The 26,726-nt window shown below is 46.6% G+C and overlaps 1 protein-coding gene across 1 annotated transcript in view; it reads right to left on the bottom strand.

The window, feature by feature from the left end:
- Nucleotides 1-1,609: 1,609 nt before the first annotated feature.
- KCNS3 (potassium voltage-gated channel modifier subfamily S member 3) overlaps nucleotides 1,610-26,726 on the bottom strand; it is a 34,531-nt gene continuing 9,414 nt past the window's right edge. Inside the window, exons 2-3 of the mRNA XM_036263215.1 lie at nucleotides 13,325-13,511; nucleotides 1,610-3,609 (exon numbers count right to left, since the gene is read on the bottom strand). Of these exons, the coding sequence (XP_036119108.1) occupies nucleotides 2,078-3,553 (1,476 nt within the window). The 5' untranslated portion in view covers nucleotides 3,554-3,609; nucleotides 13,325-13,511 and the 3' untranslated portion in view covers nucleotides 1,610-2,077. The remainder of the gene's footprint in view (nucleotides 3,610-13,324; nucleotides 13,512-26,726) is intronic.

Raw genomic sequence — 26,726 nt, 5'->3', positions numbered from 1 at the left:
CTGAAGTCCGCGCCGATCCCAGCAGAGCAGAAGGCAGTGCACGCTGCGGTCAAAGCTGCAGCTCTGGACTCTGGCTCCGGGTTCTCAGCTCACCTCCATCACTCACCGGGCGAACATAAGCAAGCCTCTTTTCCCATGAACCTCCATTTCCCCATCTTAAAATGGGGACAATACCCCAGCCAGGCGTGGCTCAGTGGTTGAGCGTCGACCCATGCACTGATAGGTTGCCAGTTTGATTCCCGGTCGGGGCACATGCCCAGGTTGTGGGCCCGATCCCCAGCAGGGGGCATGCAGGAGGCGGCCAATGGATGTTATCTCTTATCGAGGTTTCTCTCTCTCCTTCCCCTTCCTCTCTCTCTCAAATCAATAAAGAAAAAAAATTTTAATGGAGACAGTAATAAACCCTTGATATTAGGAATATTGTAAGGCATAAAAGAGATTATATAGGTAAAGCACTTACATAATAGCTTATTATTATTGCTGTGATTACTACTTTACTATTGCTTTATTATGACCATCACTGTTACCATTTATTTTACTATTACTATTATTATTACTATTACTATATAAGCAATCTTCAGTTACTTTACTACTAACTGGGAAATCTTCAAAACTGTATTTCTGCCAACATCAAAGGCATTTGGGGGAAAAGAAAGATTTTTTAAATGGGCAAAAGGATGACACCCGTGCATGTAATAAGCCTCCAGATTTAAAAATGACAATAAACCCGGTTTAGTTATATCCATCTCAGAAGTTGCGGATACACTGAGGAGTGAGGAGTCAGAGTTACCTTCATCAGATAACTTACAACATCCTTTCAATGAAATGCATCTGTAAACATAAAGAGGTGGATAAAAAGTCCACGTGGCTCTTCCATTCCAAGGATCTCAGGGAAAGACTGCAGCCTGACAGCGTGAGTTAGAGTCACCCTACATCTCTGAAATTGAGGCTTTAGCCAGAGTCTCTCCGCATGGGATAGAATTGCTCCCTCACTGCTCTGGAAATGAGCATGTATGTCTTCTTCCGTTATCAGGGCTTTCTATATAAGATGCAGACATTACTGTCTCTGGGGCTATTTTTAAATGTTGGCTCATTTTGTAGGTGCTGGCATAGCTTTTCTCAGAGATTTAAGTCTCATTCCTCTGGCCACAGTGAATCACATTTGTGTGTTCGGACATTTCTCTTCTTCCATTAACCGAATGCCTTTCTGCCTGTGAGTGTGTAGGTTTACTCTGCTCTGCATTATCTTCAGGTGACAACATTTTATCTTAGCAGTAAGAAATTATAAAGTGCAAAATATATACTGAAAACATATCAGTAGGGGCCCATGTTTCATTCATATAAGCCAGTTTGACTATGTCCTAAACATGGTCATGTTTAATCAGTTCATACTGGACCATGTGTTTTATCACGGACACTGTCTTTTACCTACCAACCACCACTGAGCATCCTGAACCAAAGAACTAGCCCATTGTTGTATACCCAAAAACTCAGAAACATCCAGAAAGGACTCTGGAGGGTCCAAAACAGCATTTTGCTTCCACGCCAGTTTTGAACATACTGAACTGTACTCACCCAACATAAAAACATACAACCAAGACATTCACCATACTGAATTAGGCAGTTTATTAGGCTCCTAATTTCCATGTCTAGAATGTGAACATGGATTTACATGCATTGTCTCATGTTGTGGATCTTACATGCATGTAGCCTTCGATCAGCTGGGCCTTTGATTCTACTTGTCAGTAATTGACAGTTAGCTCAATGTGAGTAAATGACAAATACAGAATGATACATAAGCCGTAGCAACAAATCCCACCCGATACCATTTATCTTTTTTTTATTTCCAAAATCATATCACAACTCCCTCTTGTAAAAATAAATTTCAGACAAAGCATTTAATTCACTTCACTGAGAAAAATAAAGACAATTCTATCATTTCAGATTAATGAATGTCCAACTATGGCTGAAAGGTACACCCTGAGAATTAAATGATTTTAATGAACCCATTGAGGTTTATAAAGCTGTTAACCTATCATTGGGAAGGGACACAAGATACAGGCACACATGTCCCTGCTCATTTAGCTGTGCAATTCTCCAAGGATGGTGTGTTATAAATGTCCTCATTGTCTTCGATGCTTGAGGCGTCTGTGGAATCAGGATCACCCACCACAATCCCCACCGCAGGTAGACTGGTCAGGAAGGCGTGCATCCGCTGTGCATAAATATCCCTAATGTTAAAGTAAGGGAGTTCATGACTCTTCTCTGGTGGGTCCTCACTGCACTGGTCCACGTCAACGTCCTTTTGCTTCTGGTAGCACTTGGAAAACTTGTTGAAGATGATGGTGATGGGAAGGGCCACCACCAAGATGCCACAGATGATGCATGTGCTGGCGATGAGCTTCCCAGCCAAGGTGACGGGGTGGGTGTCTCCATAGCCCACAGTTGTCATGCTGATGGTGGCCCACCACCAGCAGATGGGGATGCTGGTGAGACTGGACGTGTCGTCATCTTTCTCCACAGAGTAGATGAGCACAGAAAAGATGGAAATGCCCACAGACAGGAAGAGAAGCAGCAGTCCCACTTCATGGTAGCTGTGCCTCAGCGTGGCACCCAGAGACCGAAGCCCGACTGAGTGCCGGGCAAGCTTGAGGATCCGGAAAATCCTCATAAGCCTGAGAATCTGGACCACCTTGCCCATGTTCTCGATGCCCTCGCTCTCGTCCTGCTTGGTGTCTATAGCCAGCGTGGCGTAGAAGGGCAGAATGGAGACAAAGTCGATTATGTTCAGAGGGTTTTTCCAGAATTTCTTCTGACAGGGAGCAGCCACCAGCCGGATGGCCAGCTCGCTGGTGAACCAAGCGATGCACACGACCTCCACCCCCTCGAGGACAGGGTCGTCCACCTTTCCGTCCTTGTTCTGGAACTCCGACATGCTGTGGACACACATGGCCACGATGGAGGCCAGCACCACGCTCAAGGAGGAGATGGCGATGAGCTTGGCAGACAGGCAGGAGGCGGGGTTCTCCATTCGGACCCAGATCTTCTTCCGCAGCTGCCCAAAGCGCAGCCTGTCAAACTTCTCCAGCTCCTTCTCGGACAGGGACGACTCCCGCGAGGAGGAGTCGGAGCTGAGGTCGTTGCTCCTCTGGTCCCAGTCCTTGTCGTGGCTGTCCTCCTTGCGTTCCTGGTAGCGGCTGCTGCAGCAGGAGTCCAGGAACAGCTCGTTGATGCCCCAGTACTCGATCTCCTGGCAGAAGGAGAACACGCACAGCTCCTCCATGACGTGCAGCTTCCCCGTGTAGTAGAAGTTGAGCACGTACCTGAACAAGCAGGGGTTCCGGTCGAAGTAGTACTCCCTGTCGGCCACGCTGTAGTCGTCACACAGCTCCAGGATGGCCTCCTCCGAGCGGCAGGCCAGCAGCCGGCCCAGCCGGGTGTGCGGGAAGCGCAGGAGGGTGCTTTGGTCAACCGACTGCTTAAAGCCCCCCACGTTCAAGTTGACCAGCTCCGCGTCTTGTCCAGGGCGATGGAAGAACTCACCAAACACCATGGTGGGAACAGGAGGCAGCGGGCCGGCTGGGCAGGGACACGCGGTTCACGCCGCACCTGCAAGGAGCACAGGCGATCAGCACTGCCCACCGCCCGGCCCCTCGCGTCACGCGCCCTTCGCGGGAGGGCTAGTCTCAAGCCCACCCAGGGAACCGATGCCAAGGGGCACCGCATTTACTCATTCTGAAAGAAAAATCCACACAAAGCAGACTTTTTTTTTTTTAAGGCTGGGGTTCCTAAATCCATGGTTTAGGGAAAAGAAAAGATGGCCATGTGATTTTTATAAACACCCATTCTTTTTTCTCTATTAAGCATCGAAAGGGTCCCCCCGCCCCGGAAAAGCAATAGCAGCAGTTTGATTACTCACACGATGCAAGCTTCTCCAGTCTCACCAGGAGGCGCCCCCCTTTGGGGCTGCCCAGGGCCGCTGTGACAGGCTAGGGCTGCCGGCTCGTAGCTCATCTCTCCTGGCACCCGGGGCTCTGTCGTACCCCCCAGAAACAGCCACCTCCTCTGCCCTGCACCTCACCCCCAAGCCACACATCACTGGGGGCTCGGCTCAGCTCTCACAAAAGAGGTAGGTTCCCCCGTATGCTCCACTCCTTTAAGAAAAAGCCCTGCTCCCTGTGTTTGGATGTGGACAATCAAGAGGATATAATTATCTCCCCGTCCTTAAGTAGCCTATATCTTAAAGATAGTGTTACCCTCCATGGGATGGTATTTCAGGTGTGCCCACAGGGGAAGAAACCTTTTTAAGGTGATTGCACTCTCAGTTTCCTGACACAAACACCCCCCCTCCTCCGTCCCCTCGCAGACGGTCTCACACACACTCCCATCTCTGACACCCAAGTCTACACCGGGCCAGCACACAGAGCTGCTTTTTAGTCCTGACACTGACCAGGATGCACCAGACCCATTTCTCAGAGAGAAAATAATAGATTTTGAGCATCATTCAATACAACCATGCTTCCTCCAAACAGATGATGCAGATAAAAAAAGGCAGGGGATTGTCATATGAGCCGACCAGCCACAGAAAAGGGAATTCCCAATGGCAGGCACCAAGTGTGTACAAAAGCCACACTGTGAATAGATAAGTCCTCATGTACCGTGGTCCATAAGTTTTGTACCATTAAGTGAAACAATGTAACAAACCAATTTACCATAAACTAAATTGATATAAACAACAGCTATGCTCCTAGGCATCTGATCAAAGTAGTAACAAAATGACATTGAGCGAAATGATGTTGTACAACCATCCAAAGGGTCTGGGGCAAGACCACTAAACAATCTTCATGGGTGAGTGGACATGGTTATATTTGTGACTGTGACTTAGAGAGACCCCATGGTCAGCAGGAGGAAGACGGGGAGGGGGACAGGCTGGGGCCAAGGAGACAGGGCTGCAGTAGAACAGGAAAGAGGGGTGAGAAGACATGAACACAGACAGCAATGGCATGTATAGAGAGGGAGTGACAAACCAAAGGGAAGGTTACAAAGTTTATAGAACTGACAGTCCTTGGTGATTGACTGGAAAGGAGGGACAAGGAAGCTGAAAGGCTGAAGGAGGGTGTGTTTTCTCTGCTGCACAAGTGAGCGATGGTGACACCGTCAGAGAAGGAAAGATCTCAGAAAGGAGTTTCTTGCCCCTATGTTTACAGAAAGCCAGGACTATCGGGGAGACAAGTGAGTCCCTCTCTGAAAAGGACACACCAGAGGACGCAGTGTTCTGCCACCCACCCCCGCAGGACGCCTAGGGTCCTAAAGAAGACACAGGCATTTTCTCCCAGTTCACAAACATGAATGTGCCCCCATGAAACCAGAGACCATCACATGGCCTGACACACCATTTCATAGATTTGCTGGCCTCTTCAAAAGACATGATTCCCTTCCCCCAACCTCTGCTTTCTATTTTTAGCTAGATATCTTCTTTGAAGAACCTAAATCAGAGCTCATGGGTTGGTCCAAATATTTATGGAACTTCAGCTCTCTGAAAGCAGGCTTATGTTCATGGCAAGTATGGGAGTGAAATGTTCCAAGGAGCTGGTTTTAGCTAAGCTGGCATTAAGACTTTAATGGATGTTATCTTCTGGGGGATTACTTTTCATCTCCTTGGCTCTCCTGCAAAGCCACAGTGATAGAAGGCCAGTGTCTGCCTTCGTGATGCTATCTGCATAAGTCAGTCTCATAATCCTGGGGCATATAATCCATTTCCCAATCATCCTGCATTCACTCTCTAAAGAACAGTTATCAGCCTTAATATCAGTCTTCCTGACCATCCTCCTTCCTTTTTATTCACTGCATGTCAGTGAAAAAGCCCATTATAAGGTCCCTTTATTCCACAAACTCTAATCATAAAAGCAACACACATCCTAAAATCAAAGGTTTCTTTTTGTGGGCTTTGCAAAGAGAGAGGAACACATCTCTGGATCACATCAAATGCTTCAGCTCAGAGGGCCAGCTGGGCTTCTCCAGGTCACAGCAGCCAGAGTGCAGTGTTGGCGTCCTTGGCAGTGTCTGTCCCGCAGTGACGGAGCGGGGAAGAAGGAGCTCCCGTCTTTAACTCCGCAGTGAGGTTCTCCTACATGCCCACAGTCCTTGAATGCAAGCATTCTTGTTATCACTTGCTCCTTACTGCTGCCCATGAGTTTTGCAGAGGAGGAAGCAGGATCAGAAGAGATGAGCAGGTATCACACAGCTACTGAGGGTTAGAGAGGAGGCCCAAGCCAGAGGTGCCTACGCCACCCTCCGACCCTGTGCCCTCTGCAGCATACCGGCTCACACGCTCCAAGTGTCATAAAGAACCGGCTACTGAGCATCATTACTTCCAAGATTCCTATATTCGGACCAGCAATTACTCAACAGCTATTCATTTACTTTATTCAGAAAACGTTTTCTAGCTCAAAGATAATCTATAGCTATTTATGTATTATTTATGCGTTTTATATATTTATATACATATTATTTGTATATCATTTATAGATTTATAAATAGTAAGTACAGATCTTATATGAAGGTATATACATAAAGAGATATATATGTGTGTATATGAATAAAGTGAACTCTACACATAACTAAATAAAAATGAGTCAATTTCTCTGTGAGTAAAACTGTCCTAATTATGACTCAAAATATAGAAAAAAAACTATAAACAAATATATTACATATTAGTAAAGTAATGTATGGGAAATCATACAAATGTTGCCAAAAGCAACATTTTAAAAAGAATATGGTCTGGCCAGTGTGGCTCAGCAGTTGAGTGTCAACCCATGCACCAGGAGGTCGCCGGTTCGATTCCCAGTCAGGACACATGCCCAGGTTCTGGGACCAATTCCCAGTAGGGGGCATGCAGGAGGCGGCCAATTGATATTCTCTCTCATCAATGTTTTTATCTCTCTCTCCCTCTCCCTTCCTCTCTCTCTCAAATCAATAAAAGAAAAAAAAATTTTTTTAAAGAATATGAGAAAAATATTTGCCACTTACATCAGAGACAAGAGGTCAGTATAACTTTATATAACATATAAAGACATTAGATAGGGAATAAAAGAGCAACACACTAAAGAAAACTGGACAAGAGATATGAACAGGAAGTTCATCAAATAAAATGCAAATAGGCCTTAAAACGGGGGGGGAAATACTCTATCCTGCACATAATAAGATAAATGCATGTTAAAACTATGCTAAAGTATCATATTTAATCAATTGAGAAAAATGCCAAACTGGGACCACAGAGCCTAGTAAGGAGCCTGTGGGGAGGCAGCCACACCCCCAGGCTGCAGGTGGGAGCGAGGATGAACCGGGACTCGTATGGAGGGAACTGGGCAAGATCTGGCATAGGCATTTTCCCTTTGACCCAGCAGCCTGTCTTCTAGAAGTCTCTCGCAAAGAGAGACGGGCAGAAGTTGCAAATACTTTCATAATTAGCAACCTAACCGTCCCTCAGTCGAGTACTGGCTGAATAAACTATGGCCTCTCTCTCTGTGTATTTGCAATGGAATGATACCTGGCTATATTAGTTAAGTGGGGGGGAAGATACACATACACATGCTTATACATATACACACAGACATACACACACATATGCTCATGGAAAGAAAAAGAAATGGTGGAAAGATAAGGAAAATATGAATAAAATGTTTTCCTTCATGGGGAGAGAGGGAGCAGGATACTGAAGACAGTGTTAGAAGCTGGGCTTGGGAACCATGTTGATGTTTTACATAATTATGAAATAAAATTCAATAAAAATAAAAAAGACAATTCCTAAAAATTTTAACTTACTGCGTATGAAGTTGGTCATACCTCAGGAAGATGAATCACTTCAAGGTGTGTGGTTTGAAACATAATAATTTGACTGTACATCCTTAGTGGTATACACACACCCTAGACAAATAAACTGCAGAAATCTTAAAACACTCTTATTATTTATATTGCTAGAATTATTCTGAAACTTTTATACACACACATAAGGTAACACAAAGTAAGTGATCATGGTAATGTTGTTAAGAACTTCCAAGATTCAGGGTACAAAATAAAAAAATCAAAGAAATTAAGTAAAAACCTGATGGTCCTAAATATAAATTGGGAATATCAGTATCAACTCACGATTTTTTACTAAAAGAAAATCTTGTTTCTATTGAAAAGGCCTAGAACAAAATGACCAATCATAGTACATGCTGTGGAACATCACAAGTCTCACTTAGAACTAAAACACTGCTGCTCACACCTGTTCTCCGCTAAGTCCCTCTGCGGAAATCACCCTCAGCCAAGGAGCTGCCTCACCCAAGGTTTACTCCCTCCCCAGGTCCGCTCACATCCAATGACGCACTTAAGCGGGGATTATAAAGACCGGCACCCTTTTGTCAAGGCAGGCAACCCCGCTGCAGAGCGCCCCACGGGATCAGCTGAGTCTCCACCGCCACCTCACCACAGCCCAGCTCTTCTCTCTGCCCAGCCCACTTCTGTCCCTTCCCACGGGTGCTGATCCCAAGGGCAGCTCCCCGCAAACCTCCTACACCTACGTCTCTGTCTCAGCCTACTCCCCAGGGAACCCAACCGAACACTGCAACCCAGGAGCAGCGAACATCGTGAGTTTGTGCAGACTGAGGCATCAAAACACAATTTCTTACTATAAGAACAAGGGCTCCTTGGAGAAATAGCCAATCCCAAGTCTGGGGCAAGAAATTTACAGGACAAGCCTGTAATGTCTGGTTCTATCAGAAAGCAAGGACACTAACAACCAGGACAGAGGAAGAATTAAAATAAATCAGGGCCAACTTAAGGAGACTCCAAATGGTCAAAGATGGAAAATTTGTACAACAAAAAGAAAAATATCTTTAATGCACTGAAACATGTCCAGTATGTTAAAACCCCTAAGTTCATAATAGTATTTTTTAAAGAGAAAAGACCAATACATTGGTTACCTTTGGAAGGTACTTGCATACCAATTCATTATTCTGGAATGTGAGAAATACAGCAAAAAAAATAAAACCTTCACCCTGCATGAATTATACCTTAGAATCTTGTAGTACTTAATGAAGAAATTTTTCTTTATAAAAATATGCCAATAATTCAACAACAATAGTAACAGAAACAAAATGGTACAAAATAAACAAAATGTTTATTAGCTTGAAAACACACACGAGTTGAAAGTAAAGGATGAAATAAGTTGCCAAAAAAGAACAGGAGTGACTATACTGGTATCACACAAAATAAAATGTAGACAAAAAAATTGTTACTAGAGACAAAGAGAATTTTATAATAATAGAAGAGTCAATCCATCAAAAAGGCAAATCATTATAGTAAAGATATATGTACCTAGTAATAGAACCCCAAAATACTGTTTCTCTTTGTAGATGATATGATCATGAGTATAGAAAATCCTATAGAATCTACACATCAAAGTTATTAGAACTAATAAGTTCAGCAATGCTGCAGAATACAAAATCAATTGTAGCCTAGCCAGTGCGGCTCAGTGGTTGAGTGTTGGCCCATGCACCAAGAGGTCGCTGGTTCAATTCCTGGTCTGGGTACATGTCCAGGTTGTGGGACTGATCCCCAGTGGGGGGCATGCTGGAGGCAACCAATCGATGTTCTCTCATCGATGTTTCTCTCTCTCTTTCCCTCTCCCTTCCTCTATCTCTAAAATCAAAAAAGATAAATTATTATTAAAAAAAACCCTTATCTTTTAGAAATATATACTAAAATATTGTGGATAAAATTATGCCATGTTTGAAATGTATGTCAAGATAATCTATGGCGAGCAACAGGGAATGGTGGTCACTGATCATATAAGACAACCATGAATTAGTCACTTTTGCCACTTGAGTGATGGGTACAGAGAAGCTTAATGTATAATCTTTGTATTTTCATACATGTTAAAATTCTTCACCAAAAATGTTTTCACAGAAATACACTAAGCACCTTTGGCACCATGCCCAATGGCAAGTGTTTTCATGTGCACTGCTATTCATGTGACTCATGCAGTACTGGCCACTAGAAGGTACCACAATAAAGGGATCCTTTGCTACCCTTCTGCAGCAGTATAAGATCTTATACTCCCATGTGGCAACACTAGCCAGCTTTTATGGGGCGGACTCTTTCCACTATGCCTCAAATATAGTTAATGTTTTTTCATAATGAGGGAGGAAGGAGGGACTAGCTGATCTTTGAATTTACAGGTTTTATAGGTCATCCTTAGTAAAGAATGCCATGGTCTCTGGTAAGGGATTTTTGTTACTGCATGCCAAGACAACACAGGGTCTCAAATCAGGCACATCCCTGCAGAAGGTATTTGGACACAAGGTAGAAAAATTATCTTCCTCAAGAAGAGGTTAGACTCGCTGCATCAATCCCCCTGCTACTATCAACCCAAATCACTTGTGCTGAGAATGCTACATACTGTATTTGACCACTTTGCACCTCTGGGTGTTTGTAAGATGGCAAAGACAAAGATGTCAAAGGTCCAAGATATTCACTGGGAGCTTAAAAAAAAAAAAACTGCATTGGCCCAATCCTCTCCAAGTGACACCTGTAAAGCCTTTTCAAAGCCATTAGCTTCTGACCTCTCTCTCTCTCTCTGCTTTTTGCTCTCAAACTCACTTGAAAAATACTCTCAAAACTGTGTCTATTCAAGCCTGACACATACGTATGCACGTGTGTGCATCAGTGGCTTCGACACGCACTTGCTTTGCTCAGAAAAGCAACACAACAAATACAAGCCACTTTTTAATTGGGTAGAACCATTTTTTTAAGTCAATTTCATAAAAGGAAGCGAAAACCTAGATTCCTTGTTCCTTCTCCCTCATCCAAAATCTACATGAGTCCTTTCCTGAAAAAAAAAAAAACAGGGGGCATTTTTCTGCATTGATACTGCCATCTTTTGGGAACATACACCTCATTCTATTAGATATTTAAAAGGGTAGGTCATACTCAATTCTATTTCTGTCCATGCCATGTGAGAATATGCCAAATAAAATCAAGCAAATGTAAAAAGAATTGAAAATCTAAACTCAGTCCACACCCTTGGATTGAGCTCCCCCTGCCTTCCCCAGCTCAGGTCCCGTGTAAGAGGAAGAGAACATCGGAAGTCAGCGATGGGGCCAGAGAAGAGCAGATGAAATGTCAACGGGATTACATAGTCCACTACGACTGAGAGCTGGGAAATGGAGGCGCTAGTGATCCTTGGTTCAGGCCTTCGTGAATCTGAGTGTTTTTACACAGCTAACAGAGTGCAATCCTGAGAAAGAAGTGGCTGTTTATGAGACATCTAGAAACATAGGCCTGGAGCCAGAGCCTTCTGGATTCGTCTTTGTTTCCAGGGACCAGCGTTCCTGGGACACCCTGAGGCTCTGACACGGAGCCATTCCTCCAGTAACCTTCCAAATAGCTCAGCCCTGCCCACAGAGGACGCCTGGATATAACGTGGGTCCCACGGGCCAAGTAGACAGCCAGGAAAGGGTCCTCCTAGGTCTGTTCCACCTCTGACATGTTCTGACACCATGGGCACAGGCCTGAGTAGTCACACGGGCCCCAGGTAGCCCTATTTCAGAACATTCATAACCTAAACCCAACTTTTTATGTTGAATTGAATGAAATGAATGCACTGGGTCCCCGTATCCATGTTGAACAGAAGAAAAGAGTAAACGGCTAGGACTTTGGAAACTTGTTTTTGAGTTGCTCTTTTCCAGCTACGTGACCTGGGAAGGTAGATTTTGATCTATGAAAGATGACAGACACACTTTGATGGTAAAATGACAAATGCAAAAGTCTTTTGAAAACAAAACATAAGATACAAATAAAACCTTATTCCAAAAATAAGAGATGGAAATAAGAGTACCCCTACATTCCCCTGCCTGGCCCTACCCCTCCCGTCTCTGGCTCCCTCCGCCGGGTACAGAGGGAATGAAGGAGTTGCATCGTTCCCTTTAGACCTCTATGTGGTGAGGCTGCTCCCCTCTGGAAACACCAAGGACCCCTATAACGCACACAGTTCATCTCCAAGCAGAGGACCACTCAGACGGCTGAACAATTTCCCAAGCCAAGTAGCCAGAAATCAGTCCTATTTGTAAAAAGCAAAGAATTACACTCAAGAGATTTTCAACCAGAAACTGGAAAGATGTGGACTATGCCACAAGAGGGGAGCCTTAACTCTGCAGCAGGTACCCCATCAAGTCTCCGACTGCGTCACATCACACAGAGGAGCCCACATACAGATGGCTTGGTGGTGACACTCTGGGGCCAGGGGCAGGAGCTTTCGAGACTCTGAATACACTTCAGCCAAAGTAATAGTTCTCCCCACCCCAGCGTCCCAGCCTTACTCACCGTCTCCCACCGTCCTTCAGGAGCACTTCTATTGTAGTGCCCAACACGAGACACCGTGATGTGTTTCACAGTTCTCCTCACCCCGCAAGTCCGATCATTGCTCTCCCTAGACTAAGCTCTTCCATGGAAGGGACTGTGTATTGTCATCGCCACAGCCCCAGCCCCCGGTGCTAACTACTGCCCACAGCTAGTAAAAGAGCGTCCCTCTTACGTGGAGTAACTAACAAAGGCTATCATGCTTCTGTTAAAGAGTTACCAGAACTATCAAACCAGGCATGGCAAAATGAATGGCCTCTGGTGGCCAAACAAGTCAGTGGAACAGATGAAAGGGGTGGGTTGGTTGGGGGCGGTGGTGAACTGTCCATGCTTCCGGAAGAGGCAGAGCCAGGTTCTCCGTGGGAACAGAGGCCCGTGCAGATGTATCTTCGGTTCCAGGAGAACCTGGAAATCCTGTCTTCTATCTGGGATGTCTCAACTTTAATTAGAAGTGACCCACCGTGCTTTCAACATCATCTGGCTCAAATGAAAATGTGTCTCTGGGCCAGGTCCTTCCAAGAAGCCCCCAACCTGTGACCTGAGCCGGACTCTTACCCCTCCCCCAGCTCCACAGCACCCATTTTAAGCTAGACCGACTCAAATGGACATGAACAGAATCTTATCATGAAAACAGTAGTGTTACTCCTTTAAGTCTGAACTACAAATGTCAAGGAGTAGAGGGCTGAGCAGTGTGGACACAGAAATTTCCCAGGTTGGCCTGGCTCATCCCCCAATACACCCTCAACCTAATCCTTCCAGGCTAATGCTCTCCTTCATCGTCAGTCATCTGCCCAGTGATTTCACAATCAAAGTAATCTGCCTGGCGTGTGACCTTCGTTTCTGTCACGACACTGTCAAGTCCGTTCTCCCCTTCCTTTGACAAATGAGGGTGCCAGAGAAAATATCAGAGAGGAACTCTTACCCTTGTGGTGTTGATGTCACACACTCTGCCCTCATCCTGGCCAGTGGAATGTCCATGGTCATCCAGGAAGCTCCGCCCTTCTTCCCCCACTGGGACGTGTGGTGCACAGAGGCATTTAGTGGCCAAAATGAGGAGAAAATTCCTGCTCTCTGGTTGTATATGGCAGCCGCTGGGAAATGACTCTCACCTGCAGGAGAAACCATCAATCAAGTTGTAACTCCAAGGAGGAAACACACCCAAGACAAGACCTTCTGTCTCACACTCAGCACAAGGGCACTTGACTTCTTAGCCCATGTCTCAGGCCCCATTGGCTCTCAGGGAAGGGCAGCTTCCCCCCTGCAACTATCACTCCCACTGGACACATGGATCGAGAGACATCACAAGGATCTGCAACCACTCTCGGGCCCAAGGACTCTCAGATCTTGACCACAGTGGACACTTGGGGCATCTCCATGGACCCCAAGGCCAATGAAACATCCAAATATAAAACAAAGCACTAGAATGAGGACTACAGTCACTCATCACCCACACGGTCTCTAGGAGTATTGTTTTCCCAGCTAATTCATCAAGGATATACTCATACATCTCCAGTGAATACATTTTAATCCCTTTCCAAGACCAAGTTCTGAGTGTGACTGGCCTAATAGAATTAACACTGCTGCTCTAATTTAAAATCAATAGGTTTCAAAGGCTGGCCAAATTCGATTTTGCTTTATTTGTTCCCTGTTCTGTTTCACAGATTAGAAATGACTACACATGCTGGATCCGAGCCCTCTAGTTAACGCATGGTGTGTGCGTGCATGTCTGCATGTGTGTGTGTGCATGTCTGTGCATGGAGGGGGTGTATTTGGAGGGAGAATTAAGTTTGTACCAAAACAAATAAAAGGACAAATTTAAATTCTCTCTCCGAAAAAAATAAAGCAAGCCAAACCTTTTCGATTCCCAACAGGGTAAGCCTCGCCTCCTGTGGACACACGCCCATGGCTTTATATTAGCCTCTGAGCATCCACCATTGATTTCCATGCTTTCCAGTCAATGCCGGGTCCAAAGGTGTGGGTTTGGGGAGGAAAAGGAAGAGCTTGATTCCGAGCTTCAGAGAACGAGTGGAACAGGGCCTCTGGCTATGTCAGTCACTAGCAAACATTGGTTATTGTTGAAGACCTGCAGGACATTGTGCCAGGCACTGGGACTACACACAAGAAGCAAAGCCTGCCCCTCTCTCCCCCAGGAACCCACAGGTCCAAGGCCGAATACTCAACAAGTAAAGGTGTCCTGACAACATCAAGGAGGCAGTGGAGAGGAAACAAAGCAGACCAGCTGCCGAGCTGGTCCCAGCGAACCAGGGCAATTCTTCAGTGAGTTTCCACCTCTAATAGAGATGCTAAAGGAGAAAGATTCAGGGGAAACTGCAGGTCTACCCAAACTGATCTTCTGAGATAGGATTCTTGGCAGAAGAGTTAGAGAAATCTCAACAGGGATCAATAAAATCGATTCAGGAGCGAAAATAATCCTCCTCCTCTCCCTCACCCTCCCCTTCCTCTTCTGGGGCCTCCCAGCTGCCTGTCGTTGGGTCAGCCTCGGATATTTGCATCCAGATGAAACAAAGAGGTTCTTCTGTGCCTTTTGACAGATAGTCTTCCTTTCCCTATCAGACTTCTTTCCAAATGTAGCGCAGTTTAAGGGAAGGTAAAGTTAACTAAGTACTTAGGCTGTTGAGTACTTATAAGAAGCCCCAAGCACTGCTGGGCACAGCCCATCACAGAAGAACAGGGCTGGCCCAAGGACAGGCAGATTGTGAGCTTAGCCACGTTGATCATTTTTACGGAAACAGGTACCTAGTGGGAACCTCCATCAATGTCTGATGAATGGATAACATCCCAGCTGTCCCTTTCTCTCTCTCTCTCTCCCCTCAAAATTCAGAGTTCTGATGCCTTGCCTCATTTTCCACCACTATGATTCCTGTCCAAAAAAAACTGGATTTGGGCCCTGGCCAGTTTTTCTCAGTGGTTAGAGCATCGGCCTGTGGTCCAGAGAGACCCAGGTTCGGTTCCTGCTAAGGGCATGTACCTCGGTTGCAGTTTGTCCCCGGCCCTGGTTGGTCGTGCGAGTGGTGGCCGCTCGATGTGTCCCTTTCACGTCAATGTTTGTCTCTCTCTCTCTCTTCCTCTCTCTCCCTCTTGCTCTATCTGAACAAAAAATGGAAAAATGTCCTCGGTGAGCACATGGAAATGCATTTCTAGTCAATACCTCTAGGTGTGAATTTACATCCATTCACATCCTTCTTAGAACAGTCACATTCTAAGTGTGACCTCTCTACAGAAAACGACAACTAGCATTTCCTGAGTCCCCACAACAGGCCAGGAACCTTCCCAGGGGTTTCACGCACGCCCCTGCTGTCTTCAGCCGTGGTAGGTGGTAAATGCTGATGTTCCCAATTTCACAGGAGGGACATGAAGCCTCAGAGAAGCTATTTGCCCAAAGTCTCACACCTAGTGAGTACCAGGGCCAGGATCCCCTTGCAGGCAGGTCTGCCCGATTTCAATGAGTGTAAAAATCAAGAGCCACAGTTAGCTGTTGGGGAAGGTTAAAGAAGGATTAAGAGAAGTGGGCAGAACATGCCCCCAAACAGCAGGCTTTGGGGAAGAAAGATGTACATATCCAATACCTTCTCTTCCTCCTTAACAATCTGCAAGTGTTTCTATTTCTCTGTGTGCATGCCTCTCAGTGTGCAACTGATCAAAGGAAGAGTGTGGCTGGTGACTGAGCACACTTTGCTGAGTGATTCATCAGGATGCTGGCAGAACATCTCCGCAGAATCCCTCTCTCCTTCCCTTCCTGCATTGCCCCCAGCATGGCTGCATTGCCTAGTGAGTTGACCACAGCATTCAAACTGGACAGAATGACCGCCTCCCGAGGGAAAAGGTGAACAGAAGGCGGCATGTTGGACTCTTTCATCGTCCAGAGACCCGACTCCAACCCCGAAGCAGAACGAGGAATAGCAAACGGACAAGCAGACGGAACACAGGAGGGTCATGACCCCCACGCCCTCCTCCCAGGACTCAGAATGTCAGCAGAAGGACACCCGTGAAAACATCAGCTGATCTCAGTGCCTGAGAGATCAAAGCAGACACCGTGATTAACGCTACAGCGCAGGTCTGTGTCCTCTGTCCTCGCACAGAATCCTCAGTGGACCTGCTCACATTCTAAAATATTGGCACCTCAGTGCCACCCACGAGCCTGAGAAAGCCTCCAGTTAGGAACCGTGTCCTAATGCCAATCTTCACCTCAATTCTCCCGCTTGCACATGGTGCTCGACACAATGCTATCCAGCCAAGCCCTCCCCCGGGAGCTGGCCGGGCGGGAGTAAACTCATTCAAACGTGCGTCGTGAAAGGCAGCGGGTCAGCAATGGAAGCAAAGGAGGAAAGTGCAAAGGTCAAAGTTGATTGCCAAGACCCATCCCAACACTTTCTAAAAGAGTGTTATCCTGGAGAGGCAGCCTCTCCAACCCCGATGGGTTCATCGTGACGGGGGTGTTAAATGCCCAGACCTCAGAGTCCCAGGTATCATTAGGTACCCCCAAAGCCCCCTCGTTCTGATTCCAGGCTCCTGGAGGCACCTCCTGCCCATTTCAGTTCCCTGGCACCTCGCCAGCAGCCAACACAAGCGTTCACTCTGTCCATTAGTTCTATTAATCAGTGGAACCTCCTAAGGCAGGGAAGGGTTTACTACTCAGTTCCCGTGGGTTTCTACGCAAGCCGAGCTCCTAGAGTCTGATCAGCTCTGGGAGGCTGGAAAGTGAGTTTCCAAAGCTGCAAGGCCGAGGGAGAGCCTGACCCGGCCTGTGCTAGGTTTCCAAGCAAATGGCACCTTTGGGCACCCTGCCGGCACCACCCAGCTTGCCTGGAGACATCCTGACCTTGCGAACTGCGGCCGTACATGTCTCCGCCTCAGCTAGGATGTTTGGAAGTGAGGTGACTCTTTCTTGGAGGGGCTGTCCTTTGCCTTCTAAGATGGTTAGTGGGTCCAGCCAGTGCGGCTCAGTGGTTGAGCGTCGACCCATGCACTAAGAGGTCACCAGTTCGATTCCCGGTCAGGGCACATGCCCAGGGTGTGGGCCCGATCCCCAGTGGGGGGCATGCCGGAGGCAACCAATTGATGTTCTCTCTCATCGATGTTTCTTTCTCTCCCTCCCTCTCCCTTCCTCTCTCTCTAAAATCAATAAAGGAAAAAAACAATTTTTTAAAAGAGAAGGATAACGGCATCCCTGGCCTCTACCCACTCGATGCTGGTAGCATGTCTCCTCCCTGTCCCCAAGAGTTGTGACAACTAAAATGTCTCCAGACATTGTCCAAGTTCCCCTGGAGAGCAAAATCATCCCCAGTCGCGAACCACTGTTGGAAAGTAGAGTAAAAGGACCGCAGACACGTATTGGGAAGCTGTACGTTCAGAAAGCTCAGAACGACAGAGTGTCCTAACACGTCATCCGCCGACAGGGGCTGGGGATATTCCCCCACACGCTTGTTCTTCCAGGATTCAGTCGTGGCCTCTCTGGTGTCGGACAAGCAAAAGTTGGCAAATGAGGAAAGATAAAAGCAAGGGTAACCTTTTGTTGAAACTCCAAGCATGCTCCATGCAGTCTGAGTCTAGAGTAAAGGTCAGTGACTTTCTCTGAGAGTCTGTCTTTTATGTGTGCCCGCTCTGTGTGCCAGGATGACACACATGCACTGGTACAGCTTCAAAGCCCTGGCCGGCTCCAGCTTCTGCAGACGGTGGTGCCCTGGCTGACCACTCCTGCTCCCCACCAAAGCGCCAGGCTTGTGGAGAGTCACCGGGGTCCCAGGAAACATGCAAATGCACATCGGTGTTGTTGTCTTGCCACTAGCCCTCCATCACAGACCAGTTGCCAATAAAATCTGAATTGAAGTAGTAGTCATAATAAAAGGTGAAATTCAACCTTACCCGTGTCCTGCTTTTCACTAATGAGAATTATGGGAATTGTGGTCCAGGGTTTTGCTTAAATAAAATTAAAATATCACGTTCGGACCACCATACTTGGATTTAGTATGCTAGGAAAATTGTACTCATATTTAAATCCTATAATCCAAAGCAGTCAGAATAACAGCACACCTCCCAGGTGACTCAAACGGATTACTAAGAATATCCCTGCACTAGTCACTGTTTCCAAATTATCAAAATTTAAGAAATACATTAAAATATGAGAAACCCTTGAATATACAATAATTAAAAAAAATTGTCTGATCTGTCATGAGAAGAAAATAAAAACTTCTCAGGTCTAATATATTCAGGGATTAAAAATAAATTTCCGAAAGTTCTAATCTTAGAAAGAAAACCCAGAGAGCGCTTTCCAAAGTAAAGCCTCTAAATTATGTGTCAAAGGTTAATATACATTATATTCCCCTTGCCCCGCAGATGAGCGACTACCAGACACCCCTCAGGCTGGCAGCAGGGGGCTCTAAACACCACTCTGCTCCCCTCTGGTCCTGGACAACCTCCCCGGGGGGCAGAGAGGCAGCCAGTCAGGTCCAGAGACAACCTACAGACAGTCCTGTCGAAGGGTGTGCGCCTCGCAAGAGGAAGCAAAACCACATAGCCACTGACCCCAGCAAGGTCACCTTCATGAGCCGACGGCACTCTTAGTGGCCCGTGTGACCATCACCATTCCACTGGCCCCAGGAAGGACTACTCTGCCCTGGCTCCTCCACTTTGCAGGGATCACCCACAAGCCAGGCTGGCCAGAAGCAGGGGCTCTGGCCTCCGCCAGGAAACTGTCAGCAAATCAGCCCACCTGAGGGCTTAAACCCTGTGCTCAGTCTCACCTGTTCCCAGGTTTTCAATGTCTACGCATCAAATGTCTGCACCAACAGTGATGAAGAGAACTGAGAGCAAACAGTTTGGGAGGGTTTAGAGGTACACACAAATATGCAATGATAATAGGGGTGTAATTTGGTTCAAGAAGACCTGGAGAACACTGTAGCAATGCGTATCACAAAGTTCCACAGTTATACATCTGGAATGCATCCTGAGAAATAAATCAGACGTGTGCAAGAATGCGTGACAAGGATGTTTCCTGCATCATTAATTATTCATAAGAGCAAAAGGCCAAAGGCAACCTAAGTGTCCATCAGTGCAGGAATGATTACATGAATTGGGAGGTGGCCACGCACCAGAGACTGTGGCCATTGCAAACGCTGAAATAACCATTGTAAACGCCCCTGTATACGAAGTCAGGCCCTGTCCAAGTGTCTGCATGTCCGAGTCTACTTACTCCTCACAACCCTCGTACAAGAAGTAATTTTATTGCATTCCTGTACAGATGGAGAGACTGGTAAATAGAGATGTTAACTATCTCTCCAGGGTCAACAGCTATAACCAAGTGACAGCTTCACGGTTTGAATTCAAAGATTAATGCTCTAAAGCCGGTCTCTTAACCACTATGTGCTCAACATGCTAAGTAAACAAGGAGAGGAATTTATACAATATATGGCGTAATCTGATTCTTATAAAATATGTCTGATTATATAGGGAAAAAAAAAACCTGTAAGAATATACAGCAAAATGGTAAACACATTCTGCCTGGGTGATGGAATGTGGGGTGGTTTTTGCTTTCTCTGTACCTCTCAACATGATGTGAAAATCGTTGCAAATACTGTTTTACGAAACACTAAAGAGAATAGTTGTTTCTGCTTGGGGAAAGAAACGGTGCTGAGCAGCCTTTAGGATTTGGGGAGGGGGAGGTCTAGACGTTAAGTGAACTTACAGATGTGGCTGAGATGGACTGCAGAGGTGGTCCTGTGTCGTTTGTAGGAATCACGGGCTTTGCTGTTCGTTGGCATCTGCTTTGTGGCAGACACTGTCCGAGAACTACGGAGGACAAGAGACAGCCGGCTCTTGCCCTGAGTCTGTGGAAACCCAGAAGAGCTCGCAGGAGGGTAAATAGGTAAATAAATGATCACAATCACGACAGGCTGAATACGTGGGGTACCGTGAGGAGAGGTACCCAGAAGGTGCTTCTGAAGTTCAGAGGAGGGAAAGGGTCCCTCCAGGATAGGGAAGTAGGGACAACCACCGTGAACAGGTGGCACCGAGCTGAGCCCTGTGGGCCTGGTCAGATATGAACAAGTAAAGGAGACAGGTTGGAGCCACAGGCCCTTCTCCGGGGAGTGCACGGAGCATGTGCAGGGAGGTTGGCATAGATAGCGGTGGGGCGGCCAGGATGGAGCCCTGGGACCTGGGTACTTACACAGACCATTTCTTAGGATATCAAGGACCCTGCCTGTACCATCCACACCTTTGTGAGCCAGGAATAACCTAGGTGACAGAGGTCCCTAGGAAAGGAGAACCATTGCACGCAAATCTGTGAAACAAAGGGTACCAGACCCCAGGCTCCCGGATAGTTAGCCACAAGGAACCGGAAAGATGTAGAAGCCTCTTGGAGTTATCGTTGTTGGTAGAAATCTAAACAATTCGAGACTTCCACTGGGTACAGCAATCCACCAGAGAATGTGGTGATGGAAAGAGAATTCAGGAGGTCCTTGACCTTCACTGGGGAAAATAATCCTGATTTTTCACTAACTTCTAACTGAGATTTAGCAATTCTTCTCATTAAAAATGCAGGCAGGCCCTGGCTGATTTGGCTCAGCAGTTAGAGCATCAACCCACGGACCAGAGAGGCCGGGGTTCAGTTCCTGCTAAGGGCACATACCTCGGTTGCAGTTTGTCCCCGGCCCTGGTTGGAGTTATGTGGGTGACAACCAGTCAATGTGTCTCTCTCGTGTCAATGTCTCTCTCTCTTCCTCCCTCTCTCCCTCCCGCTCTATCTAAAGATAAATGCAAAAAATGTCCTCGGGTGAGAATAAAAATAAATAAATCTAAAAAAATAAAAATAGCCCTGGCCAGTTTGGCTCAGCGGTTAGAGCGTCGACCTGCAGTCCGGAGAGACCCGGGTTCGGTTCCCGCTAAGGGCACGTACTTCGGTTGCAGTTTGTCCCCAGCCCTGGTTGGTCGTGTGGGTGGCAGCCACTTGATGTGTCCCTTCACATCGATGTTTCTCTCTCTCTCTCTCCCTTCCTCTCTCTCCCTCCCACTCTATCTGTACGAAAAAAAAAAAAAAAAAAAAAAGGAAAAATATCCTCGGGTGAGGATAAAAAAATAAAAATAAAAATACAGGCAGGCCCAGGCCAGTTTGGCTCAGCAGTTAGAGCATCAGCCCTTGGACCAAAGGGCTGAGGGTTTGATTCCTGGTCAAGGACATATCCCTGGGTTGCAGGTTTGATCCCTGTCCCCTGTCGGGGTCTTGTGAAGGCAACCAATTGATGTGTTCCTCTCACATTGATGTTTCTCTCTCTCTCTCTCTTGCTCTCCCTCTCTCTTTCTTTCCCTCTCTCCCTTCCACTCTACCTAAAAAAATCAATGGAAAAATATCCTCAGGGGAGGATTAACAAATAAAATTTGTTTTAATTATGTGGTAAATTATTAATGAATGAATGAGTTGGTTGACAACTGTTAGGATTAGGGTTAGGGATAGCTACTGGCCACTTCCCTTCTATGTCAATTTTTTTTTTTTATCCTCACTCGAGGACACTTTTGCATTTATCTTCAAATAGAGAGATAGAGAGAGAGAAACATTGACGAGAGATAGATGAAGACTGGCTGCCACCCACACAACCCCAACCGGGGCCAGGAACAAACTGCATCTGAGGTACGTGCCCTTAGCGAGAACTGAACCAGGGACTCTGGTCCACGAGCCAACGCTCTAACCACTGAACCAAACTGGCCAGGACCCATGTCAAATTTTAATATCACTCTGCCCACTGCATTACTGGGAGAAAAACAAAATCATAGCAAATGTGCTTTTGAAATTGTGGTCACCGCAGAAGAATAGTAGCTTATTTATCAACTACTGCAGAAGGGAAACACAGATTTTTCTTAATAAAAACAGTTTTCATCAGGGATAAGACAGATATGTTTAACACACACACAATAAGCTATTGGATCAAGCTATATCATAAAACAAACACAAAACACTCAATGGAAAAGTTGGCCTGTGGCATAAAATAAAAGCACTAACCCAGAGCGCAACAGAAGTGATGCTGGTTGATGAAATCGCCCACAGACCCCACCTGGCCAGTGATGAAAGCAATGGACAGCACACCCGCATGAGGAAAGGCAGAGGATAAACCAGCACGCGGGCACTACGCGACTTACCCTGCTTCTGTAAGAAACGGACAGTCATCACTCTAAGGCACTTCTGCCTACATATTAAAATAGCAAAGCCTCATTTCACACAGGTGAGCTGAATCAAACCAGTCTGCAGCCTGGACACAATCTGCAGGCCTCAAATCTGCATCTCTCCCCATCCCCATGGGCTCCTCTTTGACTCTGTTCTTCTCCCTGGGAATTTCTTCTACCTGCTGCGGAGCCCAGGGGCGTGTATCTTCCCCGCAGATCCCCCTCCGACAGCCCAGACTCACAGAACTGCCTACTGAGCGTGGCATGCAAACTACCCGGCCTTAAAATAAACAGTTCTGCGCGTTCCCTTCACCCTCTATTCCCGAAGTTCCCTCAATCCCTTCCCTTCCCTATCCCGCCAGCCTCCGCTTTAGTTCATACACTTAGTAATTTTCCATGGTTTTCTACAATGGTCCTCCCCACTCCTTACCTTCCAATTCATTTTTCATGCCAGCTAACAATACCCTCTGAGATGCATAGGTTTTTTTTTTTCCCTGCTGCTTTCTAGTTGTCTGACTTGAGTAAATTATTAAAACCTCTCCCTGATGCTGCCGCATCTGTATAGATAGATAGATATAATATGATAAATTAACATAATAACATACTAATACCTACATCAAAGTGTCAGTATAAAAATCAAATGTTAGTATGCATATCGTGTTTAGAACAGTCAGCACTTACTATAAGTGCTATATAAATATTGATTATTATTCTTGCCCGGCCAGTGTGGCTCAGTGGTTGAGCATCAACCCATGCACCAAGAGGTCGCCAGTTTGATTCCTGGTCAGGGCACATGCCCAGGTTGTGGGCCAAATCCCCAGTGGGAGGCATGCAGGAAACAGCCAACTGATGTTCTCTCTCATCGATGTTTCTATCTCTCTCCCTCTCCCTTCTTCTTTCTCTAAAATCAATAAAGAAAAAAAAATTTTAATAAAAATATTTTTATTTTTATCATTAAGTATTGCCAGTGCCCTGAGTGTAATTTGAGTAAGAACCTGAATTCTAAGTTCACAGAATCGGCCTCACCTATTTGACGCTTCCCCCCCAGGTAGACACACCTGTGGCAGACCACCTAGAGCAAGCCACCAGAGCTCATCCACAGGCCTTGGTCTCCTGTGCCCCTTTAGGTTCATCCTTGTGTTTGCTCCCTGTTCCCCTTTCAAACCAACTTAAAAAGCTACGAGATTAGTTTTAACTAACAGTGCAAAGGAAGGCCTTCAGACATCCCCCCCCACCCCCCACCCCCGTGTCTCCTAGGGCTCCTTGGATACAAGCGAGAGCTACTGTGTGGCTGAAACAAACCCACTTTTTGTCAGAAGCCGATCGGAAGCTCTCAGGGTCCGAGGGAAGTCTGAGGACCCATGCCTGGAGTCAGGGAGGAGGCGGGCACTTCGGAAGGACTGGGAGCAGAAAAAACGCTCATCGAAGGAGAGGTCTGGCCAGGGAGCCGCTAACGGGAGGAACACATTCAGTGGCCTCGTCCATCTTGGAGTCACTCAACTGACAGGGCGTCTGACAGGCTGAGCCTGTGCCACCTGACACCCAGTGGCTGTCCTGGGGCTGGACCAGAAGAAGCTGGCAGCGCAAACCTCCAGGGCCATCCTTAGCATTCACTGTTCCACGGAGACAGCATTCCAACAGGGAGGGATAATTACCCAAAGGAAATTAAGGGGCTGCAGGAAGAGGAAACAGACAAGTGGCCAAAAGTTGCATTCAGTTTTCCCAGAGAGCTCTCCACTGTTGACCTTAAAATACAAGAGAGAGAGAACGCAGAAGATGAAAGCACTTCAGGAATCAAGGAACAGGGCGAATTAACGACCTGGGTGACGGAGCCCCTCTCCAGTACCTCCAAATCACACTGCAGACAAGCCAGTGATGTCATCCAGCTCCACTTCCCACGAATACCCTTCCCTCTCCACGGGCGGCCAGAGAGACTTTTCTAAACCCCAAGTCAGAATGTATCAACACCCGGCAAAAACTTTCAGTGGCTCCCTGGTGTCTTCAGGAGAGAGTCCAGACTCCTCGGATTTCAAGCAAGACCATCCCTGCCTGTCTCTCTGGCCTCGGTGTCCACCAGCCCACTTCGGACACCTCTGCCTCGGTCCCGTCAAACTGTTTGCCATCCCCGACCTCACCGTGCGCTCTCATCTCCAAACCTCGTCCAAGCTGTTCCTCTGTCCCCTTCTTTTCCCGTTAATTCCAGTTTTGTCCTGAAGAAATCAGCTCCAATGTCACCTTCTCCAGGACACTTTCCCAAAATGCACCGCACACACACGCTCATGCACACACATCTAATGCCTACAGGCACCTCCTCTTTGTGCTTGCAGAACCCTGATTCTTGACCATATCACTGCCTCAGAGTGATGCATGCCGGTGTCCAGGACAGCAGACAGGAGGACGATGTCTGGTGGACATGTAACTAATTGAACGTTCGGCTTAAGGGTAAAACACTAGTATTTTCCTGCTCAACATAGAGGGGTAAAGGGTGCTTGGGGTGTTCTTCTCATCATCCAGCCTTTCCCAGGGGCTCAGGGACGCTGGGATGAAGTTGCCTGACCAAGCTATTGTTTCTCTGTACCCAGTCTGAGCACCTGGCATGCTGTGTCTGACATTTCCAAAGGACTGGAGAAAAGCATTCGCTGGGCTAGAAGACAGAGTGATGTTGCCAAATCATAAATCCTCAGCATATTTTCAACAAAAGCCTCAGAGAGCCAAGTGCCTTTTGCTATAGTAAGTTGCCACGGTGACTATTTATTTCGTGGGGTGCAAAAACAGTTTTACTAAACTTTTAAGAGCTATAATAAAATAAATATGATGGTTTATATAGCATCTAATCCATTATTTGGAAAGTAGAAAATAACGCCTTTCTGCTTTACAAACATGCCATCCTGCTCAGGAAAGCCATACTGGAAGGAATTTTTTTTTTTTTTAATGCTCTGCCCAGAACTACCTACTATGACTAAGTCCATACTTCATCAACATAAAAACAGTTATAAAGTAATGAGATTCCCCAGGCAATGCAAATGAAAAAGATTTCAATTTGACTTATTAAAATGAATTCTTACACCTCTCCTTTCTCCAGTGCATTTTCTTTTTTTTTTATCCTTACCCGAGGACATTTTTGCATTTATCCTCAGACAGAACGGGAGAGAGAGAGGGAGGAAGAGAGAGAGAAAAACATGGATGTAAGAGAGACACATCAAGTGGTTGCCACCCACACGACCCCAACCAGGGCCGAGGACAAACCGCAACCAAGGTACATGCCCTTAGCAGGAACCGAACCCGGGACCATCCGGTCCGCAGGCCGATGCTTTAACCGCTGAGCCAAACTGGCCAGGGTTCCAGTGCATTTTCTCAGTGCGCTCGCCTTTCCCTGACTTTCCAAGCTCTCCATGCAAGGCAGAAGGGGCGGGACGGAGCCAGAAGGAAGCAAGGACACCTTCGGAAGAGCACTCGTGTCCCCCAGCAGTGACAGCTCAGGACTGAACCCCGGAGACAGACATCTTAGGTACCGTCTCTGGACAGGCCTTCCTCCCTAGACACTAAAAGTCCTCACTCCACAGGAAATAGGAATGCAGGCTGGGAAAAATCAAGCTTTGCATACCCTGGAGGGAAATATGGCTTTTTTTTTTTTTTATCCTCACCGGAGGACATTTTTCCATTTTTTTGTTCAGGTAGAATGGGAGGGAGGGAGAGAGAGAAACATCGACATGAAAGGGACACATCGAGTGGCTGCCACCCACATGACCCACCCAGGGCCGGGGACAAACTGCAACAGAGGTACATGCCCTTAGCGGGAACCGAACCCGGGTCTCTCCAGATCGCAGGCCGATGCTCTAACTGCTGAGCCAAATCGGCCAGGGCTGAAACATGGCTTTCTTTACCTGATTGTCACAGTCAAAGCTTCCATGTCTGTGGGGGTCCCACTCAAGTGAGCTGAGCACAGGAAATTCAAAATAGTTCCACATCCGACCAACTTGGTAGCTTCTGAATGCTCAGGACAGAATAGTAGAGAGTTTGGGGAAAATTGCTCCTGTTTTTCTGTTATATAAACTCAGAAAAAAAATACCGTACCTTTTTTTTAGAAGGGGTCGAGTTCTTGTATTTGAAATCATAGAAGAAATACATTGAATTGCTAATGTTCAAACTCA

This window comes from Molossus molossus, unplaced genomic scaffold (assembly GCF_014108415.1).
Source record: "Molossus molossus isolate mMolMol1 unplaced genomic scaffold, mMolMol1.p scaffold_m16_p_15, whole genome shotgun sequence".
Taxonomy (NCBI): Eukaryota; Metazoa; Chordata; class Mammalia; order Chiroptera; family Molossidae; genus Molossus; species Molossus molossus.
The sequence above is the reverse complement of the archived record's forward strand: the minus strand, read 5'-3'. Positions and strand labels throughout refer to the sequence as shown.